The sequence below is a fragment of the Danio rerio genome, chromosome 24 (assembly GCF_049306965.1).
Source record: "Danio rerio strain Tuebingen ecotype United States chromosome 24, GRCz12tu, whole genome shotgun sequence".
Classification (NCBI taxonomy): domain Eukaryota; kingdom Metazoa; phylum Chordata; class Actinopteri; order Cypriniformes; family Danionidae; genus Danio; species Danio rerio.
In genome coordinates this window covers 34,300,924-34,324,000 of record NC_133199.1, presented here as the reverse complement: position 1 = coordinate 34,324,000, position 23,077 = coordinate 34,300,924, and the positions used below count along the sequence as shown (strand labels likewise).

The 23,077-nt window shown below is 40.9% G+C and overlaps 2 protein-coding genes across 13 annotated transcripts in view; one reads left to right on the top strand and one right to left on the bottom strand.

The window, feature by feature from the left end:
- Window positions 1-23,077, bottom strand: part of plppr5b (phospholipid phosphatase related 5b) — a 106,442-nt gene that overhangs the window by 16,212 nt on the left and 67,153 nt on the right. For all 12 annotated transcript variants that reach the window (XM_073939922.1, XM_073939919.1, XM_073939924.1 and 9 more), the window contains one exon: window positions 1,271-1,447. In XM_073939922.1, the coding sequence (XP_073796023.1) occupies window positions 1,271-1,447 (177 nt within the window). The remainder of the gene's footprint in view (window positions 1-1,270; window positions 1,448-23,077) is intronic.
- On the top strand, window positions 16,551-20,173 carry LOC141380733 (uncharacterized). The gene is made up of 2 exons (XM_073940921.1): window positions 16,551-18,084; window positions 18,165-20,173. The coding sequence occupies exons 1-2, from the start codon at window positions 17,223-17,225 to the stop codon at window positions 19,130-19,132; spliced, it is 1,830 nt and encodes a 609-aa protein (XP_073797022.1). The 5' UTR covers window positions 16,551-17,222; the 3' UTR covers window positions 19,133-20,173.

The window sequence follows — 23,077 nt, the reverse complement described above, 5'->3', positions numbered from 1 at the left end:
CTGCTCACAGTGCTTGTGTCCAGAGAGAACATGTAATGGTGAAGTAGCCAGAACGAGGGACGAGATACATCTTCCTGAATTTGACAAAGCAAAAGGTCTTCAACAGGACTGGATGTCAGCTTGGGTTTAGCTGGCTGGCCTCTATAGTGTCAGTATGTAAGCAGTTCTTCTACTTAGCTTCACAACAGCCAACATTATCCTTGCTCTATCCTATTATCCTTGCTGGATGAGCTTTGTGTAATTTGGTCTAGACTTCTGTCACTCAACTCCATGTTTGTCCCTGTTGCTAGTTTGCCAAAAAGAGGACATTCTGTCATCATTTGTTTATCCTCACATTTTGTTACAAATATGGATGTGATAGTTTCAGGTATATCATAATCATGCTTTACTATGAAAAGTTTGTCGTCATTTGTGCTGCACAACATCCATTCAAACTGAATCACTGATCATAATATGATTGATATTATATTAATATTGTTTTTTTTTTCGTTTTTAGTTAGGTCACCTGCATCCAGTGCATTTGTAAAGATTAAATTTGCAAGTGTAGATTAAATGATTGAAGATTAAGTAGCAAAATAACTAAATCTTCAAACAAAACAATTCAAGTATGTTCAAGAAATGTTAAAAAAAAAAACTATTTATAGCTCTAATCGTGATATAGTCTGATCAGATGATAATAGTTAGATCTCAGTCACATTTTTCAATAATTTAAAATGTTTGCACATACACGTACACACACACTTGTACAGCTATCTTTATGGGGACCTTACATAGACGTAGTGATATTTATGCTGTACAAACTGTATATTATATTCCTTTATCCCTAAAATCATCCCCCAGAATACTTTTACATGATTTATAAGCAGTTTTCCTAAAAAGATTTGTAAAAAGTGCAAATGAAATGGTATTAGAATACTTGCAGGGATGTTTGGTCCCCACAATGTGAGGAATACAAAGTATACACACTCACACAAACCCACACAGGTAATTACAGTAGCTTGTTTATAACTTATTTCTACATTCTTGCTAACAAGTTGATATGCTAGTGTGCCTTTACCATGTTTACCATGCTGCTCGCATTAATTAACATGTTGCATATTTGCGAAGCTTAAAATGTGAGTATGTTTTGACACTCATTTATAGAGCTTTTTATAAAGCTTCTCAGTCTTTGTCCTACTTTTCCTTTGTGTATAAAATATTGCATTACAGTATGTCAATATGTTAAAAAGCCCGGCAGAGATATATAACAGGAAAATGATGGGGCACTTACTAGAAAGGTGGCGATGGCCACACCGATGATAAACCCGGCGATGACATCAGACCAGTGGTTTCGATACTCCGCCACCCTGTTTATACCAGTTAGAAAGGCCAAGCACATCAGGCCCAAAGACATGACTGGTTTAGCCAGACGAGTTCCTTTGGCTTTCACTGTAAATGTGATGTACATCTGAAATCACAAAGAAAAAAAAAAATATATATATTAGTGGTGGGCCGTTATCGGCATTAACGTGCTGCGTTAATTATGGCCCGTCATGGCTAGGTGTGTCTCAGCAAACTAATAAAGCCCGATAAAGCCCTAACCTTACCGAATAAACAGTGTTCCACCAGATCCTGTATGTCAGAAAGTATAGTTTACTTCTGAACTAATTTTATCATGGCAATATAACACAGAAATGGATTATCAACACTTCAATCCCCTCCCGAAGCTCCGAAGGTCAGCTAAGAGAAACTGTCAATCACAACTGTCGATCACGATGACACGCCCAGCATTAAATTACTGGCTAAAAACATACTCTTTACAGAAATGAAGATCTGCACCTATATCAGCATGATAACCAGTGCCTTGATTGACCAGAACATTTAATTGCAAGTGTAATTTTTTTTTTTTTTTTTTTTTTTGGGCTCAAGTCTCTTTAATTAACACAGAGGAGGCGGGCTTTATGACTTGTACTGCAGCCAGCCCCCAGGGGGCGATCTAACGTCCGGGACCTTCACTCAAAAGCTGTAACGCATAAGATGCTTTCTTGTTTCTTGAAATACAACATCTGAACTGTGTCTTTAGCTGTGGTAAACATAGTACAGTACACGCAGAACTACTGTAGAAAACTACGCAGAAAAATAAAACAACTATAATTATATTCATAAGCAAAGCAAAATAATATAATACCAGCCATTATAAGTACTGTATAAGCGAAATAATAATTGAACAAGGTGCAACATGTGACTATTATTTTTCTAACATGTCAATGACCCATAATCAATTATTTCTTAATTATCCATGACAGACTCAAAGCAGGGTGGAGCATTGGTGCAGTGGGTAGCACTGTCACCTTACAGCAAGAAGGTCGCTGGTTCAAGCCTCGGCTGGGTTAGGTGGCATTTCTCTGGGGAGTTTGCATGTTCTCCCTGTGTTCATGTGGGTTTCCTCTGGGCATCTGCTATAGGTGAATTGGGTAGACTAAATTGTCCGTAGGTAATGTGTGTGAATGAGAGTATATGGGTGTTTCCCAGTGATGGGTTGCTGCTGGAAGAGCATCCGCTGAGTAAAACATATGCTGGTTAAAGGCTGATTTATACTTCTGCGTCAAACGCCGGCGTATGCTATGGCGCTGACGCATAGCCCTTCGCCGTGGTCGTCGGCATCGCTGACGTGCACCTCTCAAAAAAATGTAACTACACGTCGCAACGACGAGTAGCGCAAGCTCTGTGATTGGTCGGCTTGGTAGCGCTGACGAGTCTGGGCGGGACCGAGAGCCCGAGCCGCGCGAATGGTGCGAGCCCGATGAAGCGATTGTTTACAAGTGTGGAGTCCCGTGAAGGAGCTCCGGATGGAAAGTTTTGTTTTGTGTTCACCTCATAGTTAAAGTTGTTGCACGTTCGCTGGTTCCTGCCTGAAAATGAGTGAGTTTAAGCCACTTGTACATCCCGGAAGTGTTCAGGAAAAGCAAAAAAGCAGCGAAGAAACTCAACACAGAGGAACATTAACACCTCACTGCCAACTAGCGTTTTGGAAGTGCACAGCTACGGGCGTTGCATGCGCCGTTGGTTACGCCGGTCACTTGACGCAGAAGTATAAACCAGGCTTAAGTTGGCGGTTCATTCCGAGACCCAATGAGACCCAAAGCAGTCAAGGTACACTAAAAATATCCATAAATTAGCAGTTTTCAGTATTTTGTGAATCATGTTTTTGTATTACACATTTATTTATGCTTTAGAATTGCATTATGAGAACTTGCTCTGTCTTCTGACAACTTCTAACCTTAAAAAGTAAAAATAAAGTGAATTTTATCAACATTTTTAATAGTTTAAAGTGATATGTTGTCTGGCTTGGTGTTGTATATTATGGTACAAACACCTTGTAATAAACTTCCAGTTTATTTTCTGCTATTTTACAAATGTATTTCTTTAATTATACGATTTCTTATACGTTACATTATTTCAAATACACTAAAATGTTAATAAAAGTCACTTTGTTAAACTGTAGAGTTAAATTTTCAACATCAAAAGTCGACAGAGCAGAGATCAACATCCCATAATGCAATTTACAACCATAACAGAAAACACAAAATACACAAAATGCAGAGACTGTTAAAGTACGTAGTGATCTGAAATAAGAATTTACTATTAATGCATCAGGTTTTCAGGCCACATCAACAAACCTTCCTCCTCCTCAAAAAAAAAAAAAAGAAACCATGTCAACACCAAGTACAGAGACCCGTGAAGTCTGCAGTCATGGATGAGACACATGTCGTATCCTTTAAACTTAAACACCAATTGCCATATAGAGGAAAGAGAGCATTAACACTGTGACAGAACGCATTTTCACAGCCTGCTGTTGTTATGGTTACCTCTGCGGGCGAATGTGACTTCTGCTCGCGAGCATCTATTTGTGACTAGATGAAAATATGTGCTGTGACTTATAATCTAACTTCTGTTACTGAAACCTTTTGGGAAATGTTGTGGAGACATTTGATGCATAGCCCTAGCTCAATTTGGTGTCCTTTGGATGTCAACCTAAAGCATCCATTACTCCATATGCTATTTTATAGACATATGAACTAGAAAAACCCGAAGAAAAATGGCTGAATGGGTTCAGACTACAAAGTATTTGTGTCTGTTAAGATTTTGGTTTGCCAGCTAATTCAAGAACAAGGAGAATGCTTGCAATACATAGTACCATGGCCCAATCCCACTCTAAATCCCACCCGCTGGATCTAATCTCACCATATTTGTTAGACATGATAATTAATTAATCTTGTTGTCTATATCTAACGACATATTCCCTGACTTTGGTCTTTTGAATTATTATGTGTTCTCAGGTAACGTGTTTTGGCTGAGCACAAAGACAAGTTAATATATTAATTTATGTAGCTACGCAGACTGATTCAGCATATTGACTGATTGATTGCCTTTAATTCCTATAGTGTATAAACTTATTGTACGTTATAGTTCTAAAATGGTGATTATCAATTATTAAAACTGATATTCAGCAAAAGAGAGGGTGTGTTTTGTATTTTCAATGAAATGAAAGGAGGCAGTTATGTTATAGACTTTGTTTTGTTAAATATGCATACAGTAAAGATGGCGCTCATTTAAATATGTAGCTACACGATGCCGCAACATTTTTGGTGTCTGTTAAGTTGCTAATATCGAAATGAACATTGACAGTTACTTATATAATGTTTTTATTTTATTGAACATTTTATTGTTAGGATACTAAAACAACATAGCCAGGGTGATGTGAATGAGGTTATAATGTAACCTACACTGTTCCCTTTGAAGATTTACCTGACGAGTCCTCGGGAATTTGTTTTCCATATCAAACTTGCAAAGTCTGAACTTACAGGGAAAGGATGCAAGACTGAACTCTGTGGCAACACAGGCTCATTCTGAAAAAGTAGTCTTGCAGATGTTTCTGGAGACTGCAAATTACGTACCCGGAGGTACGTTTGGCTGTGAACGCTACGGGGCGTTAGCGTACGCAGCATTCCTTTTGGCGCTTAGCGGCTGACCGATTACCTGCGTGTGAAGGGCTTTCTCACCGCAACCAGTTTGTCTAGTTAGCTCATCGTGTACGGCAGCGGACTTGAGACGCAGAGAGGAGTTGACCATGACGACGACCAGGTTCAAGTCCGAGGAAAATCAGTTCCAAAAATCAGGTAAGACAAAAACAGAATCCAAAAAGTAAAATGAACGAGTGAACAACATGGTGAGAATGTAGGAAAATCCGAAAACGTGGTAAAAAATTAGACAAGAGCTTTTCTTTCTCTTAACAGCTTTTGTAAACCGTCGGTTGGGTTTAGGGAAGTAAGCAGGTGGGCAGGTCAATCGGTAAAATTGGTTGGGTCTAGGGAAGGTGGAGGGTGGGTCGGTTGATTGGCCGGTACCCAGTCAATCATTCAGTCGGTCGGCAGCAGCCTCTGGTGGGTTCACGCAAGAACAGAGTGAACCTCGCAAGAGACATTTGAGATGCGATAAAGTGCACGTAGCAGCCTCTCACAGGATTAGCGAAAACAAAAACTACAAAAATACACACCTGCTGGGACATATTTTGCTTCCTACAGAAACGTCCACGGGACTACGTTTTCAGAATGAGCCTGGGTTGTTCTGTAGGCTGCTTAATATTGCGGAAAAAGCCCGAATCAGACAGGCAAACGTCTGCAGTCCTGTCTCCATTTTCAGATGTCTCAGTTTTCCCCAATTCACACTGAGATGGAGCAGCAGCATTTTTAAAAATGAAAACGGGCTGTCCAGCATTTTCAAAAAGGTAGTGTGGACAAACGGAGTAACCATACCAAAACTTATGCAATTTAAAACGAAAACATATCAGTGTAAATGAGGCCTAAGATATATAAATTGGTCCTGTAAAATATGTGAAGTTTAAGTTTAGTTTTATCACCAGATACTATAGCCAAAAATTGAAAAATTATCATACAATTGTCAGTTTTTTTAATCATCATATTTAATTTCTATTCAAATGCATATAAAAATTGCAGAATAACTAATCATTTTCAGTGCTATTAAAAGTAAATGTAGCATTTTAAAAAGATATACAGTGCATCTGAAAAGTATTTATAGAGCTTTACCTTTTTCACATTTTTTATGTAACATTTTTTTATGTTATGTCTCGGAAGTGTACAGATAATTCCTTTGTCTTCATGCTTGGTTTGTGCTTTGACATGCACTGTCAACCCTGGGACCTTACATAGACAGGTGTATGCCTTTTAAATCATGTTCAATTGACTGAATTTACCACAGGTGAACTCCAATTCAGCTGCTGAAACATCTCAAGAATGATCAGTGATCATGAGCTCACTTTAGAGCTTCATGGCAAAGGCTGTAAATACTTATGTACATGTGATTTTTCAGTTTTTTTATTTTTAATAAACTTGCAATAATTTTAAAAAGTATTTTATGGGGTATAGTGTGTAGAATTTTGAGGAGATAAATTAATTTAATCCATTTTTGAATAAGACTGTAACTTGTAAAAATGTAACTGTAAAAATGTGGAAAAAGTGAAGCGCTATGAATGCTTTCCAGATGCACTGTATAAAGCAAATGTGATGGTGTGTGTATTTTCTGAGGGAGGCTCATGGGAGGATAAACAGCCATCCACTTAGACCAGTCAAGCAAGAAAAAAAAAAAAAAAACTAAGACCAAAACAAGCCTGTCTGTCCAGACGGAGATTTGTGTTCTGACTTTGAAACACACCAAAACAAAGTGAGCGAGGAAATGTGGATGAATGTGCTTTATGAATGAGTGTATCGGGCTGAAGGTCGCAGATAATCAGCCATCACTTCTGAGGAAACGACACACATAGACAGTAATTGTTAGCTTGCGCGAGGCCGAGACGCTACAGTTCCGTCTCCCTCTTTCACCGTCTCTCTTTAGGATTGAAAGGTCATTGTCATACCGTGGCCTGGTTTTATTCTGTCTCCTGGAGGAGTCGAGGTGAGCAGGCATTTTTAATGATCACAGTGGTTATGGCTGTGTGTTTTTGGAAGATATGAACTAGATACACAGATCAGAATAATGCAGACTCATATCATGTAAAAATGCATAACTTTAAGTAAAAGTCTATGAGATGTTGCAAAAGGTTTAAAAAAAGGTAATTGAAGCACATATTATTATTACATTGACTGTAGTTTTATTATAATTTTAGTGCTATTATTAATATTTTTTGTTTTCTTCTGAAATTTTGTTAAAGCTTTAGCAGTTTTGTGTGACTAGTCATTTGTTTTTATATATATTTATTTTTTATATAATTTATTTTCTGTAGAGAAATAGACTTAGACAGAGTTTCTCGGCAATGTATTATATATATTATATGTATATATTTCATTATTATTACATTACATAACAATATTATTACGCTATTAATGACATTTTATATGTTATTACATTATTATTATACATTACAATATTATTAATATTATTCTTATTATTATTATTATTACTACAAAGTACATTATCATTATTTAAGCAGTAAGAAAAGAAGAAAAAAGACAAATTAATACATATTTTATCATCAGTGTGTCCTTATGATTTATATATATATATATATATATATATATATATATATATATATATATATATATATATATATATATTTTTTTTTTTTTTTTTTTTTTTAATAATATGAATATGTATATACGCAAAAGTATGAATATTATTAATACATTACATCATTATTTCTTTATTACATTATTATTACATTACTAATGACATTTTTAAATGTATTACATTATTATTATACATTACAATATTATTATTATTATTAGAATTATTATTATTAATAATACAAAGCAAATTATCATTATTTTAGCATTAAGAAAAGAAGAAGACAAATAATACCTATTTTACCATCAGTGTGTCCTTATGATTTAAGAATAATAAATAAAACAACATAATTCAAACACCTTGTATGTCCTGTTGCATGTAGATTTTCATGTGTCCTACATTTTGCATGTGCGATTCAGGACCCACTCATTCATCGGCCTTCAGGGATTCTGTCAAAATCTATGTCGTCTTTTTGATTGCAACAAAACGTCATCTCTCAGGTCAAGGGCAGAGCCTTTAGCCAGAGAGTCAGTGTCAAAATATCAATTTTACACACTGTTGCGCAGCCGAGAACTTCTTCCCTGAGAGATACTACATTTCCTTTCCTGTCAGGTCGACTGGTCATCAGCTGCTATATCATTTCATTTACATCATCCGACGACATTTTTATTGCATTTGTGACATCATGTTCAGGATCAGGGAATGTCACATTAAAAACAAATTTGCTCAATGACTTTGTCAAAGTCTAGTTTTTGGTGAAAGTCAATCTCATCCCACGGGAGTCCTGCCACCTAATCTGACTCTGCCTGCCACCTCATTCTTCAAAAGTGGAAAAAAAGGTGTTAATGTGTGTTTGCAGCTTTGTTCCAAAAGTTTAGACAGCAGACTCAAGTGTGAAATGAGTAAACGAACAATTCTTAGTCTCTAAAATATTTAAATTAATTAAATTAGCTATAATTTTGGACATTAAAAGGGCTTAAAAGGGTCCTATAATGGGCTTTTTTATACTTTTAACTTTCTGTAGTTATTAAATCCTGCTGTTTGAGCATAAAAAATATCACAAAAATGACAAAAGGGCTTATTCTTTAAATCTGTCAGCACGGTTTCTGAACTTTATCAATTGTCTCCTTTATAGTTTTCAGTTTTTTTCCCTAAGAAAGTAAAAAAAAAAGTTTAAGTTTGGTTATGCCTATATTTGGAATGGTCATTAATATTATTGAGCATTAAGGCTCCTACACACCGGGACGTTTTTCATTTGCGTTTATCGGCAGTGTTTTACGAGACGTTTTTCAGTGTTTAAACCCAAGCGCTTTTCACTGGCGTCAAGCAGAAGAGTATGCTAAATCACTCTTTTGACGTTAGATGGCGCTGCACAACATTAAGCTTCTGACACCCGCTTATAACACAGAAGAAGAGGAACTTCACACGTTTGTTTATAAAGTTACTGGTGACTCGAACAAGCATGGATGGTTCAAGCAGCAGCTCCAGCTCTAGCGATGAAGAAATTATTATTGTTTGCCAGTGCAATAAGCAGCTCCACGTTCATATTGCCTCTGGGCATCTTCTATAATGTGCGCTCGCATTGAAAGTTTTGCGCTTGAGCACCTCCAAGTGCTGTTTACGGTAACTTTAGCAGCTCTGTGCACGTGAGCAAAAGTGTCGATCTGATTGGTGGAGAAGGTTTTGACGCCGTGCGTCAAAACAAAAAAACGAGCATGATGCATTTTTTTTAAAAACGACGCTTTTGCGCCTGCCGTTTTGTGCGTTGGTATGCCCAATCACATTGAATCACTTTATTAAGTTACGAGGCGTTAAACGTCGACGGAAAATGCGAGCAAAAAATGTCTCGGTGTGCAAGGGCCTTTACTCTGATGCTCCACAGCTTGTGTCAATTATGCACCGGGTTTGGGGCAGCCGCTGTGATCGGATACTGTACCAAAGTTGGCAATCCGGGGGTGTTACAGACAGTACCAAATAAGGGGGGAAATTACGGAAGTTTTCCGGGAGAAATAACAAAACAGGAGGGTTGCGGGAGATTGGTCTGAAATACGGGAGACTTCCAGGAAAAATGGGATTGTTGGCAGGTATGCTTACCAGTTTAATAATGATTTGATCAGCTGTAGTTAGAAATTAGGCTGTTTTAATCTTCTAAGGGCTTATTAACTGTCTTTAGTCAGCTTAGTATGGCAGGCTAAAGGCTGCCGACGTGCTGTCTCTCAGAAATTATAAATATTTTAAAATAGGCACTATCCTTATAAATACACTGCATGGTCGCAATCTAAAAACTACATTCAAGACTAAAAAAGCCTCAAAAGTACATTATGTTGTCTAAGAGCAGGAATATTTGTCAAATTGTAGAGTGTCCTCTGGTTGTTGTGGGTGGAGTAATACACAAGGGCGAAGGGTTAAAAGGCTGGACTAGTGCTACTATTGCAGAATATCGAACGGCTATCAGCCAATCAGACTCAAGAACCAGAGACAACTGTTGTATAAATATTATTTAATAATAATTACTATTTATCTTGATGCAATAATTTTTATTCATTTTCCAAAAGTACGTGTCTGCAGGGGCTATCGATTTAAAATGTTATAATTATATCTATTTTAATGATACAAAACACATCAGGTAATCCTCATTTCCACAAAATCAAACATACAAAAGCAACCGCTGTCACATTCACTGTGTAGCAATTAAATCCAGATTACCACACTGTTAAATTCTCTAATTAATCACAGCGTAAAACAGGAAGAATTTAGCTTCATTTGAATCCTGCACAAGATATAAGCTCAACCGCCAGCTCGACTCTCGCTGGCCTACATACAAAGTGTGACTGATCTACTCATCTGAATGTTGAAGCACGTCTGTTCAAAGACACCTTGCAGGAAGTCAAAAAATCAAAGTAAAGTGAATCCCGCAGACAATAATCAGACTCCTCTTGTGTCTACATTAATAATCGAAGCTCCCCGAACACCGTGATTTTCTCCGAGTTTCAGTGATCATCAGAGTTGGACCCGACTAACAGCCGGTATGAGATATTCTTTCCCTACAGATAGAGATTTCCTTGCGGACGAGACGTAGCACATCTGGAACGGCATCAATGAGAAAGAAAGCTAAATGGAGCCAGATGCTCATTACTAGACTTTTGGATTCTGTCCTTCGTAGTGTGCTCTATACGGGACATCTCGCCTCCAAACCGGGTCATTGTGGCTAATTAGACCATGAAGTGAAAAATTAAGGGAGGCCATAAAAGCGGTGATTATAATTGGAATTAATAAGCAGGAGAAACAACAGAAAAAGCTCAGATGCGGTCTCATTTTTTTAGAGACGATTTGTTGTCTCGCAGCCCATTTCTAAAATGATTTTGAAATGCTTTATTCTGTATCATTCTGTAAATATTAATAATTGAGTGTTGATGGGTTTCATCCGTCATTGAGTTTTGATCGTTTTGCACAGATAACCTATTTTGTTTTGTTATAAATGTGCAAATGTGCTTGTATGGTGTGAAAATTGATTCACATCTATCCATTTACTTGCTTGGTCTGAATACTAAATCTAGCCAAAATAAAAAAAATAAACAAATAAACAAACAATACTAACACTTTGTTTATCATATATGACTTCTAGTGCTTTATATGCTATATTAATCACCAGCCACTTTATTAGGTACACCTTACTAGAACCGGGTAGAACCCCATTTGCCTTCAGAACTGCCTTAATCTTTGTTATCATAGATTCAACAGGGTACTGGAAATATTCCTCAGAGATTTTGGTCCACATTGACATGATAGCATCACACAGTTGCTGCAGATTTAACTGCTGCACATCCATGATGCAAATTTTCCGTTCCACCACATCCCATAGGTGCACTATTGGATAGGGATCTGGGGCCTCATGTATCAACGCTGCGTACACACAAAAACTTTGCGTACGCCAGGTTTCACGCTCAGAATCACTCACGTTTGGATTTACTAACAATGAACTGAACGTGGGATTGTGCGCAGCTCCACGCCAGCTTTCAGGCTGGCGTACGCACATTTTTTGCGCGTATGTGTTTTACTTCTGTTGGCGACTCCTAGAGGCAGTTGTGTTAAATTCCTCTCTACAAAGTGTCTGAGCCTTTCAATGGCAGCTGTATGAGACGGGTTCATCTAGCAGGTATATAAGGTTTCCATACCATACAGTTGACTAGCTAAACATTAAAGTACAATTTGCAGCGGTCACCAGTTTTCCCAATGTAATCTGAGCTATCTACTGCACGCACATTGCTATAAAGACACTATCTGAAGATGAATTTGCATGCGTGAATCAGAAACATTTCCATTCAATAAATGTGCAAATAAAATATGATGCACAGACTTATTGATGATTCCTACTTGTATTTCTCGTGATAAATAGTAGGTAAAATCTAATATGTTGCGGGGGAAAAAAGAAGAAAGAGTTCATCAGACGCTGGATTCGAACCGAGTTCATGCTCGAACGTGTCAAAAAATGTTGACATGCGTCTTACGAGCTGCGCCACTGAGACTGTTATGGGTACTGCAACATTTTACACCTATAAATCACACTATTTCTTTTTTTAATTCAGACCCTACTGTGTTAACCGCATCAGCTAAACTCTCCCACTCTATTTTTTTATTTTGTTGTTAATTCCGGAGAACAAACTTGCAAATAACACCGCTTTTCTCCTGTCTACCTCCGAAAGCAGCACCTCCAATTCACATTCTGTTCAAAGTTTCTCTTTTTGCTTGCTTTTGCCTTTGCTTTTTCGTTGGGTTTTGCCAAAGTATAGTCATTAGCATATTCATACGGGGGAGGAGGCAGGGAGGGGTTTTGTGCTCGTGCATGTTGCGCTCAGTTTCACGTTCATTCGGATGTACAAAAAGAATATGCGTGAGATTCGGCGTACGCAGTGTTTCATACATCTGATTTTTTTTCTGCGTACGCACATTTACAGCTTTGTGCGTACGCAATGTTTTAGTAAGATTTCCACGCAAGTCTTCGTACATGAGGCCCCTGGTGACTATGGAGGCCATTTGAGAACAGTGAACTCATTGTCATGTTCAAGAGACCAGTCTGAGATGATTCGCTCTTCATGACATGGCGCTTTATCCTGCTGGAAGTAGCCATCAGAAGATGGGTACACTGTGGCCATAAAGGGATGGACATGGTCAGCAACAATACTCAGGCAGGCTGTGGTGTTGACACGATGCTCAATTAGTATTAATGGGCCCAAAGTGTTCGAATATCCCCCACACTATTACACCAGCCTGAATTGTTGATACAAGGCAGGATGGATCCATGCTTTCATGTTGTTGACACCAAATTCTGACCCTACCATCCAAATGTCACAGCAGAAATCGAGACTCATCAGACCAGGCAACGTCTTTTCCAATCTTCTGTTGTCCAATTTTGGTGAGCCTGAGCAAATTGTAGCCTCAGTTTCCTGTTCTTAGCTGACAGGAGCGGCACCCGTGTGGTCTACTGCTGCTGTAGTCCATCCACCTCAAGGTTGGACGTGTTGTGTGTTCAGAGATGCTCTTCTGCATACCTCGGTTGTAACGAATGGTTATTTGAGTTGTTGTTGCCCTTCTATCAGCTGGAAATTCTCCTCTGACCTCATGCATCAACAAGGCATTTGCGCCCACAGAACTGCCGCTCACTGGATATTTTCTCTTTTTCGGAACATTCTCTGTAAACCCTAAAGATAGTTGTGCATGCAAATCTCAGTTTGTACAGTAAAAATAAAGACAGATCAACTAACAGATTACATTTAATCTCAAAATAAAACCTCTGTGTTTCATTACAAACCTGTCGAGTGACCAACAGAAAACTTTCATATCACCTATGAAAAGGTCCACATGCAACCTTTGAATTGACATTAAATCTTTTCACACCAATCAATCTCTCATTTCCTTTCCCATCAGCAACACCGTCAGGCTGCTGACAGACAAGGCGACAACAGTGTTTCTTCCTGGAAAAAGAGTTTCCACTTTCTTCACTAGCTATTACCCAGAAAAAAAAGTCCTTGCCACAAACGACTGTGTTCACGCTATGCTGCTTTGTGCCATGTATCTGCGCTGGATTGGGCCATGAACAGAATCCAAATGAAGCTCCAGCAAATTTGCATCTGCATTTCAAACGCAGGTCTGTATGGTTCCACCTCTCCTCGATGCACTCAAGATGAACGTGATAGATATACATATCAATGATTCACACTGGCTATTAAAAATTCAGACCTGCTGAACACAAGTGGTCTTCACCGTAGGAGGAGCCAAAATCACCTTCATGGGACTGCAGTATTTCAAGAAAAACCCAAACTCAAAAGCAGATAGGTGTCATTTTGTATCGCGTTCAATAGAGGACTATGTTCACCAAAAAAAAAATCTGTTATTAATCACTGACTCTCATGTTGGTCCAAACCAAGGAGACCTTCTTCACCATCAAAACACAAGTTAAAATATTTTGGAGGCCATCTGAGAACTCTTTGTCCCTACATAGTCATTCTTAATTGTTTGAAAACTGCAATTTAGACTTGTGTCATATGTACTGTATGCTGCTGTTCTCTGTGGTTTGAAGTGCTTCTTTTATCCACATTTGTAAGTTGCTTTAGAGTGTCTGCTAAATGAATAAATGTACATTTACTCAATGTAAACACCTTCAAACTAGCAGTGGTCCATGATGTAATTGATATACACCTTCTTTGACTTCGAAATCTTCTATATTCATTTTCTCTGTTTAGTCTATCAAAGTCTGATGCACACAGGGCTTTACATTAACACCCATCAACCCGCCAAATGCGGGTAGATTTCGGTTGTGTCGGGTTAGACAGCCACTCCCACTAGCCACTTTGGCTGGCTGAAACTCATTTTTAAATTGCCAGTGCTGGCTCGTCGTCACTAGATTAGACTGTTAGTTTATGACCGTTTGTCTATTTGCGTACAAATGTGATCTTAGAATCGAGAAGCAGCACGACTGACAACAACAGCTTTTCAAGCGAGCAAAAAAAGCAGGTGAATAACGAATGATAGGATCACGCGCACAGTGAGACAGGGTTTCCTCACTCGCTAACAAGGCCTTTAGTGTCACTCGCACAGATGATTCAATGCGTGCAAGTGTTTAAAATCTCCTGTGCCATTTCTTCACTTGAAGCAACCGTGCCTGGAAATGAAACTAGTGCAATGCTCATGCACTCACAGTCCTTCAAAGGTTCGAGATACTTCAAGGGTAAGCAGCAGCAGTTGTTGCCGCTTTCGCTTTAACCATTCTTTGAACAGATTAGTAATTGGCCTAACATTAACAATCATCCTTTCATTATCGCACACAGCTGTTATTTTTGTTAATCTAGTTTAATATTTATCCTTTACAATAATATTTCTTTAATATGTTGTTGTATGCATAGTTCACTGGTGATCTGGGATATTGAGCCAGAACAGACCACGGTGCATTTTAAATGCGTGACAATATATTTTTGAAATGTCAGCTGGTTTGTTGAATAAAAAGTGTGTGTATAAAGCAGTATTTTGCTTGTTTGGACATGTTATTTAAAATCTGTGGCAAGGAAAGAATTAGTTTGGTGTGACCAGAGTAAAAAAAAAAGTAAATACTTAGTGTTGAGCCTTGAAAAGTCCTGTGAAATAAAACAAATTGCAATGTGACACTTTTTTATGAAAGCATAAACCATTTGCTTATGTTCATTGAGTAAGCTCATAAACAAAAAAATGGTTCAACGAACGAGGCGGCAAGTTGAAAAAACACAAACTCTAAATGAAGTAATTTTAGCATGCTGCAACTCATGCCAAAGTCAAATTTATGCATAGAGTATATTTTCCCAACAAGTGGCTAGTATGGTGGAAACGGTGGACTAGCCACAGTAGCTGGTGATCACAAAAGTTAATGTCAAGCTCTAGATGCACACGAGTAAAAATATAACCTGAATAGTTGCTTTGTAGCATAAATTGAGTTTCTAAATGTAGGAAACTCACAATCCAAATCAAAACACAATTTAGTGTTAAAGACATCCATCTGCACTTGTACTGTATGGTGGAGTTTTAAATAGAGGTTCATTTAAAGACAACCTTTCCAAGACAGTTTTACCATGGAAACAGACTAACAGCTAAAGCACAGCAAATTAATTAAACCATCACTGATAAAAGTGTCAAAAAAGATGCCTTAAAAAAGAAAAACTGTAAGTTTTTGACCTACCTGTTAAAACAGTCATTTAAACTGATTATAAGCTTAAAAAGCAATGTGTATGCATCATTTCTTATCATTTAAATGAAATCACGACTACATTTACTTGTGATCAATGATAGAAAATGTGCCTTGATTAGTTATAAAGTTGTCTTGTATCCGCTTCTTAAGTGGTGACATGTTGGTGAAGTCTGTAATACTGTTTCCGAGTCCAAGCCGCCACTCATTTGAGTTGAGAAGTCATTTGTTTATGATCATTTTTTATTTATATCACACAATAAAGTTAATTTTATATAAAGTCATAGTGTACACAACAATCTCTGGGGTTGCTGCAACACAAATACCAAAATTTTAACAATTTATTTAAAAAATTAATCACTTTCTGGCCATTGGATATTAGGCATGGACATATATATTGCGATCGTGATTTTCGAAAGTATTAAATCGCTTTGTAAACGTTTATTATTGCCATTTCATGAGTCTCCCCATTCAGCTGAATAGAGCACTTAGACTCGGAAGCTGCTTCGCGTGACGTCACACTTAACAAGCGGAGTGTCTTTAAGATTTAATGAGAATGATTCTTCCAATCAAACATGCACTGAACAGCAAAAACAATAATACTGTAAAATATCTGTCAGGGTTCTGCCACTTTGGTCTTGTAAATTCTTGTTTTGGTGGCAGAGCTCTGACACTTCTCATGTCGGGTCCTGTTTCTGTCTCTGTGTGAGCGCGCGCCGTCGTGGGTGTACGTAGAGTGTGCGCGCTCCTGCTTGACGCGGCCGCGCGCGCGCTCTGCGTCACTCAGACGCGTGCGCTCTTGTACTCGTGTTTGTGTTTTCGTTTGTCAGCAGCGTGGTGTTTCATTCCCAGCGTCTCAGTCTTGTTGGTTTCGGTTTTGGTCGGCGCTGGGATGAAGCATGCACGCTGCGTGTGTGTGCGCACGGTGAGTGCTTTCATTCATCGTGTGCTCGTGTCTTGCGTCTTTTGTCAAAGCACGTGGCTCGGTGTTTACATTGTGGTCACGTGCTTTTGTCGTGTGCTTCAGTGTTGTGTTGTGTGAGCGCATGGCTTGTATTGTCTCTCTGTGTCATGCGCTCTCCCGTCTATTGTCTTGTCCCACCCACCTTGTTACCTTGTTTGTAATTATTATTTTCACCTGTCCGCCTGTCTGTTTATTGGTTTGTCTTTCCTATTTATTCTCCTAGTGTGCTCTGTTCCGTGCTGGTCCGTTATTGATTGTTCCCTTCCCTGTTGCTGATTTCTTTTCTACAACAGCGGTTTAAAGTATTGTCTTGAAAAGTTCCAGATCTTGTCTAGTTGTGTGTGTGTAATATAATGTTGTTTTTTTCCCCACATGGGGAGATTTGAGTTTTGTTTTTGTTTTATTTTTCATTAAACTCTTCATTCCCTGCATTTGGGTCCTCGCCTCCTCTTCACCACCCCCATATCGTGACAGAACGGACCAGCCACAATGAGGACCCAGCGGAATGAAGATGGCTCCTTCGCTAGCCGCATTTCTAAGTTGCTGCATTTGCAGTCGCTGAAGCAATGTGGCTTGAATTTGGAGGAGTTTGCGGAGAAATTCCGCAAGGCAGCTGAGGGGCTGAATTTTAATGACTGGCTGCTTATGACCCACCTAAATTTTGCTCTGGACAAGCCCCTTCTTCCTCTGCAAATCCAGAGAATGGTGGGCTGGTCATACCAGCAATTTATAGAGCACATGGTTCAGCAGCAGGAGAAAGGGATCCTTCAGGAGGAGAGGATCCCTCGCACCACCACCACCAGTGCCGCCTCCCAGCCCATGTCCAGCCCTCAAGGGCTGACCCGCACTCAGAAGCGGAGGTTAAAGAGGAAGACCTCTGCTGCAGTGTTGGCTCCAGCCCCAGAGCGCCCTCCAGTGTCGGCTCCAGCCCCAGAGCGCCCTCCAGTGTCGGCTCCAGCCCCAGAGCGCCCTCCAGTGTCGGCTCCAGCCCCAGAGCGCCCTCCAGTGTCGGCTCCAGCCCCAGAGCGCCCTCCAGTGTCGGCTCCAGCCCCAGAGCGCCCTCCAGTGTCGGCTCCAGCCCCAGAGCGCCCTCCAGTGTCGGCTCCAGCCCCAGAGCGCCCTCCAGTGTCGGCTCCAGCCCCAGAGCGCCCTCCAGTGTCGGCTCCAGCCCCAGAGCGCCCTCCAGTGTCGGCTCCAGCCCCAGAGCGCCCTCCAGTGTCGGCTCCAGCCCCAGAGCGCCCTCCAGTGTCGGCTCCAGCCCCAGAGCGCCCTCCAGTGTCGGCTCCAGCCCCAGAGCACAGCTCAGTGCCGGTCCCAGTCCGGCTCCTTGCCCTGCCGGCGCCACCCAGACGTCTTGTCCAGCCGGCCACAGCCCGTCTCCTTGCCCTGCTGGCGCCACCCAGACGTCTAGCCCTGCCGGCATCAGCCCAGCTTCTTGCCCTGCCGGCGCCACCCAGACGTCTTGCCCTGCTGGCGCCACCCAGACGTCTTGCACAGCCGGCCCCAGCCCGGCCCCTTGCCCTGCCGGCACCACCCAGACGTCTAGCCCTGCCGGCATCAGCCCAGCTCCTTGCCCTGCCGGCGCCACCCAGACGTCTTGCCCTGCCGGCGCCACCCAGACATCTTGCACAGCCGGCCCCAGCCCGGCCCCTTGCCCTGCCGGCACCACCCAGACGTCTTGCCCTGTCGGCCCCAGCCCGGCTCCTTGCCCTGCCGGCGCCACCCAGACGTCTCGCCCTGCCGGCGCCACCCAGACGTCTCGCCCTGCCGGCGCCACCCAGACGTCTCGCCCTGCCGGCGCCACCCAGACGTCTCGCCCTGCCGGCGCCACCCAGACGTCTCGCCCTGCCGGCGCCACCCAGACGTCTCGCCCTGCCGGCGCCACCCAGACGTCTCGCCCTGCCGGCGCCACCCAGACGTCTCGCCCTGCCGGCCCCAGCTCGGCTCCCTGCCCTGCCGGCGCCACCCAGACGTCTCGCCCTGCCGGCCCCAGCTCGGCTCCCTGCCCTGCCGGCGCCACCCAGACGTCTTGCCCTGCCGGTCCCAGCCCGGCGCCTTGCCCTGCCGGCTCCCCTCTGGTCTCCAGCCCTGCCGGCTCCCCTCTGGTCTCCAGCCCTGCCGGCTCCCCTCTGGTCTCCAGCCCTGCCGGCTCCCCTCTGGTCTCCAGCCCTGCCGGCTCCCCTCTGGTCTCCAGCCCAGCCGGCTCCCCACAGGCCTCCAGCCCAGCCGGCTCCCCACCGACCTACTGCCTTGTCTCCCCTGATAGACTCTCCCTGGGCCGTCCCTCCTGCTCCTCCCTGGTGTTCCCTCTCTGCACCCTGGACGGACCCTCCGGCTCCACCCTGGCTCCCTGCCGGGGCCCCCGACCCACTGAATCCACCCTGGACTGTCCCTCCTGATCCTCCCTGGTCTTGCCCTCCCATCCCTCCCTTGTTTGTCTTGTTGGGTCTGGCTTGGCTTCCCTCCCTCCCTCCCTTCATGTTGTCTTGCCTGTTCACCCCCCTGTCTTGTGTCTGTTGATGTTGCCTGTTTTGTTGTCTTCTAGTGTTTCTTGTCTGTCTTGTACCTTGTTTGATGTTCCCTTTAGGGACGCCAGGTGGCGTCCCTTTTGGGGGGGGCTAGTGTCAGGGTTCTGCCACTTTGGTCTTGTAAATTCTTGTTTTGGTGGCAGAGCTCTGACACTTCTCATGTCGGGTCCTGTTTCTGTCTCTGTGTGAGCGCGCGCCGTCGTGGGTGTACGTAGAGTGTGCGCGCTCCTGCTTGACGCGGCCGCGCGCGCGCTCTGCGTCACTCAGACGCGTGCGCTCTTGTACTCGTGTTTGTGTTTTCGTTTGTCAGCAGCGTGGTGTTTCATTCCCAGCGTCTCAGTCTTGTTGGTTTCGGTTTTGGTCGGCGCTGGGATGAAGCATGCACGCTGCGTGTGTGTGCGCACGGTGAGTGCTTTCATTCATTGTGTGCTCGTGTCTTGCGTCTTTTGTCAAAGCACGTGGCTCGGTGTTTACATTGTGGTCACGTGCTTTTGTCGTGTGCTTCAGTGTTGTGTTGTGTGAGCGCATGGCTTGTATTGTCTCTCTGTGTCATGCGCTCTCCCGTCTATTGTCTTGTCCCACCCACCTTGTTACCTTGTTTGTAATTATTATTTTCACCTGTCCGCCTGTCTGTTTATTGGTTTGTCTTTCCTATTTATTCTCCTAGTGTGCTCTGTTCCGTGCTGGTCCGTTATTGATTGTTCCCTTCCCTGTTGCTGATTTCTTTTCTACAACAGCGGTTTAAAGTATTGTCTTGAAAAGTTCCAGATCTTGTCTAGTTGTGTGTGTGTAATATAATGTTGTTTTTTTCCCCACATGGGGAGATTTGAGTTTTGTTTTTGTTTTATTTTTCATTAAACTCTTCATTCCCTGCATTTGGGTCCTCGCCTCCTCTTCACCACCCCCATATCGTGACAATATCATTATATTTACACTTTGACAATCTCCATTTAATATTCACAGACAAAATGTACTGACTTGTAAGAGGTCTGTTTTCCGTGCCTCACCCTCGATAAGGATAAACCATTAAAGATTTATGCAGTACAAGTTTGATGGAAAGATATACTTACATTTTTGCAACATGGCAAAAAAATAAATAAAAATAAGGTAAAGACTACACATACAGTTTACTGCATCTTTGGCAGTACAAAACAGACAACTTACTAGCTGTCAAATAAATTATGACTGCAGGGCTGGATTATTGATTCAAAAAGACTGACTCTTGCACAACACTATGCCATGCTACAACCTCAAAACAATCTTCAACCATACTGTATGATTTGTAAAGTAATACATTTTGACATTTGCATCACACAGCCAGCTCTAACCAGTAGTAGCAACAACTTTTAGAAACAAAAACTGACATAATTGTGCTTAAAATACATCTCACTCGATATCAAACTCTTGTTTGTTGAACTGTTGCATAAAATCAATAAACAATCATGCGCCTACTTACATTGTATGCTCATTCCAACTTCATTATAATAGGCATCATCACACAGTTAAAGCATTTAGACTCTCAAGATGTGTTTTTTAGCTTGTAATTTTGCTAAATGCATGACATACTCCAAAATATTAGCTTGCAAGTCATTAAAACAACAATTAGCTTCATTCTGTACACTGTTAGACATTTTGTTGTATTTTTGTGGGAACCTACTGGCAGAAAGTTACCGCAAATGCCCCTTTACAGTAAATTACCTGTAAATGGGTTTTACAGTAGCAGGGTCCTACCGCAGTTTCAGTTTACAGCCTTAAAATCGCTGCAACATTTTTAATGATGTAATGCCTTTTAAACAATTTATTATTTTTTCAATATTATAATTTTTACAGTACTTTTACTGTAATGTATTTACATTTTACACTAGCAGTACAAAACTTTTATTTTTATTAGTATTTACTATTGAATTTAAGAAATTCCAAAAGGGTGACACGTTCTTTCACGAACTGTCGCATTTTTGTCTTCAACTACAGTGGCAGTGCTTGATTACGTTGATTACAGGATAATAACGCAAACTCCTAATATGCAATAAGTTACTGTAAAGTTTTAAAATGACCTGAAATGCAGAAGTAGGGTATGTCTGCGGACTGCAAAACAGTGGCATGACTTGTAGGCCTAGTAGAGGCATAACTTGAAGTTATGGTGACCCACGTTTCAAAACTATGTTGTCGGCACTGTTCATCAGTTATTAACGTTTACCCAGCCATCACAGTTGTTAACGTTTATACCTACCACAACCCTAAACCCAACCATCACCATTGTTAACCAGTTCAACTCTGCTGCTATTTTGGGATTTCCACCTGGATTTCGCCTACCCAAATTTAAAAGCTTCCCAAATCCACATGCAGAGGTGTAAATGCAAAAATTTGGTATCATTTTAAAGAAGAATATTTGAAGTTTTATAAAACACTGTGTTTTGAAAGTGTTTAAAATATCTGTATATGTTGTCTGTGTTATAATAAACTCTTAAAAAAAGTTAAGATTTTGATTTTTGTTTTTTATAAACTCAAATTTGAAAGTGTACCTTTTAGGTTCTGTGTGGTCTAGGGTGCTGTAAGTAATTTAGGTGGTTCCTGCACATGTATGTAATCACAGGAAAAAAGAAAAATGTCTTTATCATAATCTATGCAAAAGTTATTGTATTACAACTCATGAGAGGTGCTATACAAGCCACAGGGATTGTTTTCATATTTTCCAATTCTTTTGTTTAATCAAACAAAATTCACTGTGTTTGGACCACATCAGACATATAAAAGGATTACTTATGCACATCACCTCAAAAACAGAAGTGAAATGGCCGTAAAGCGCACAGCATAAGGTAAGAGATGACAGCTGTCTGTCTGTCAGCTGTGCAGCTGTGCTATCTGGGACTGCTTATTGATCATAAATGTAATGTTTTCATTTTTGCACCATGGAAACACCACGATTCATTCGACAACTATTTGATATGTGAATATAATTCAGTAAAAAGCTATAACAGCATATATTCAGCATTTAAGCTATAACTTGTACATGTGTCATGTATGAACCATATGAAAAAATAGGAAAATTAACCAATATTCAATACCCAGCTTGGGTATCGAAAATACTGTGTATTTAAGTGTAAATAACTTTTGTACAGTAAAATAAAAACCAAAGTGATGCATATGTGCATAAAATACAGATTCTACAGTTTCAAACGAAACTACTTACGAAAGTCGATGATGTTACAGACCTATCAGTTATTAACATCTACACCTTATGCAACCCTAAACCCAACCATCACAGTTATTAATGTCTAAACCTTCCCCATCCTTAAACCCAACCATCACAGTTATTAACGTCTACACCTTCCCCAACCCTAAACCCAATTATTATAGCTGTTAACGTACAGCTGTCATGACAAAACGGACAGCTAGTGAAGTCAGCAAGTGAAGATGCATGGTGGAGTTGCTAAATGGATGAATATAATGATATATTATATTAATTGTTTTTAGATAACTTTGAAGAAAACTGGTTTTGGATGAAAACATTTGGTGAAAATGTCCTCTGGTAAGCATTTCCGCCATCTCATTGTAACATCTCGCATGGTTCAATGGGACCTCGATAACTGCAAGTCTACGCCTCTCTTACTTACTACAAGTTACGCCCCTTCATGTTACGCCCCTTGTCTTGCAGTCCGCACACAGGTATACTTGCAATGCAGTGCATATTACAGTAGTGAACTGTAAATAATATATGTAGTAGTTTACTGGGCGTATTTGCAGTAAATAATTGTAAAACTGCGGCAAAGTCAATAAATATAACTCATCTTTCCACAAGCACATTCTTCGAGTGAG

Bases quoted from the DNA above. Each gene is read 5' to 3' on its own strand.
- LOC141380733 (XM_073940921.1), top strand. From the start codon at position 17,223: ATGAGGACCCAGCGGAATGAAGATGGCTCCTTCGCTAGCCGCATTTCT. The intron at 18,085-18,164 runs GTCTTGTCCAGC...GCATCAGCCCAG, and splicing joins CCTGCCGGCGCCACCCAGAC to CTTCTTGCCCTGCCGGCGCC.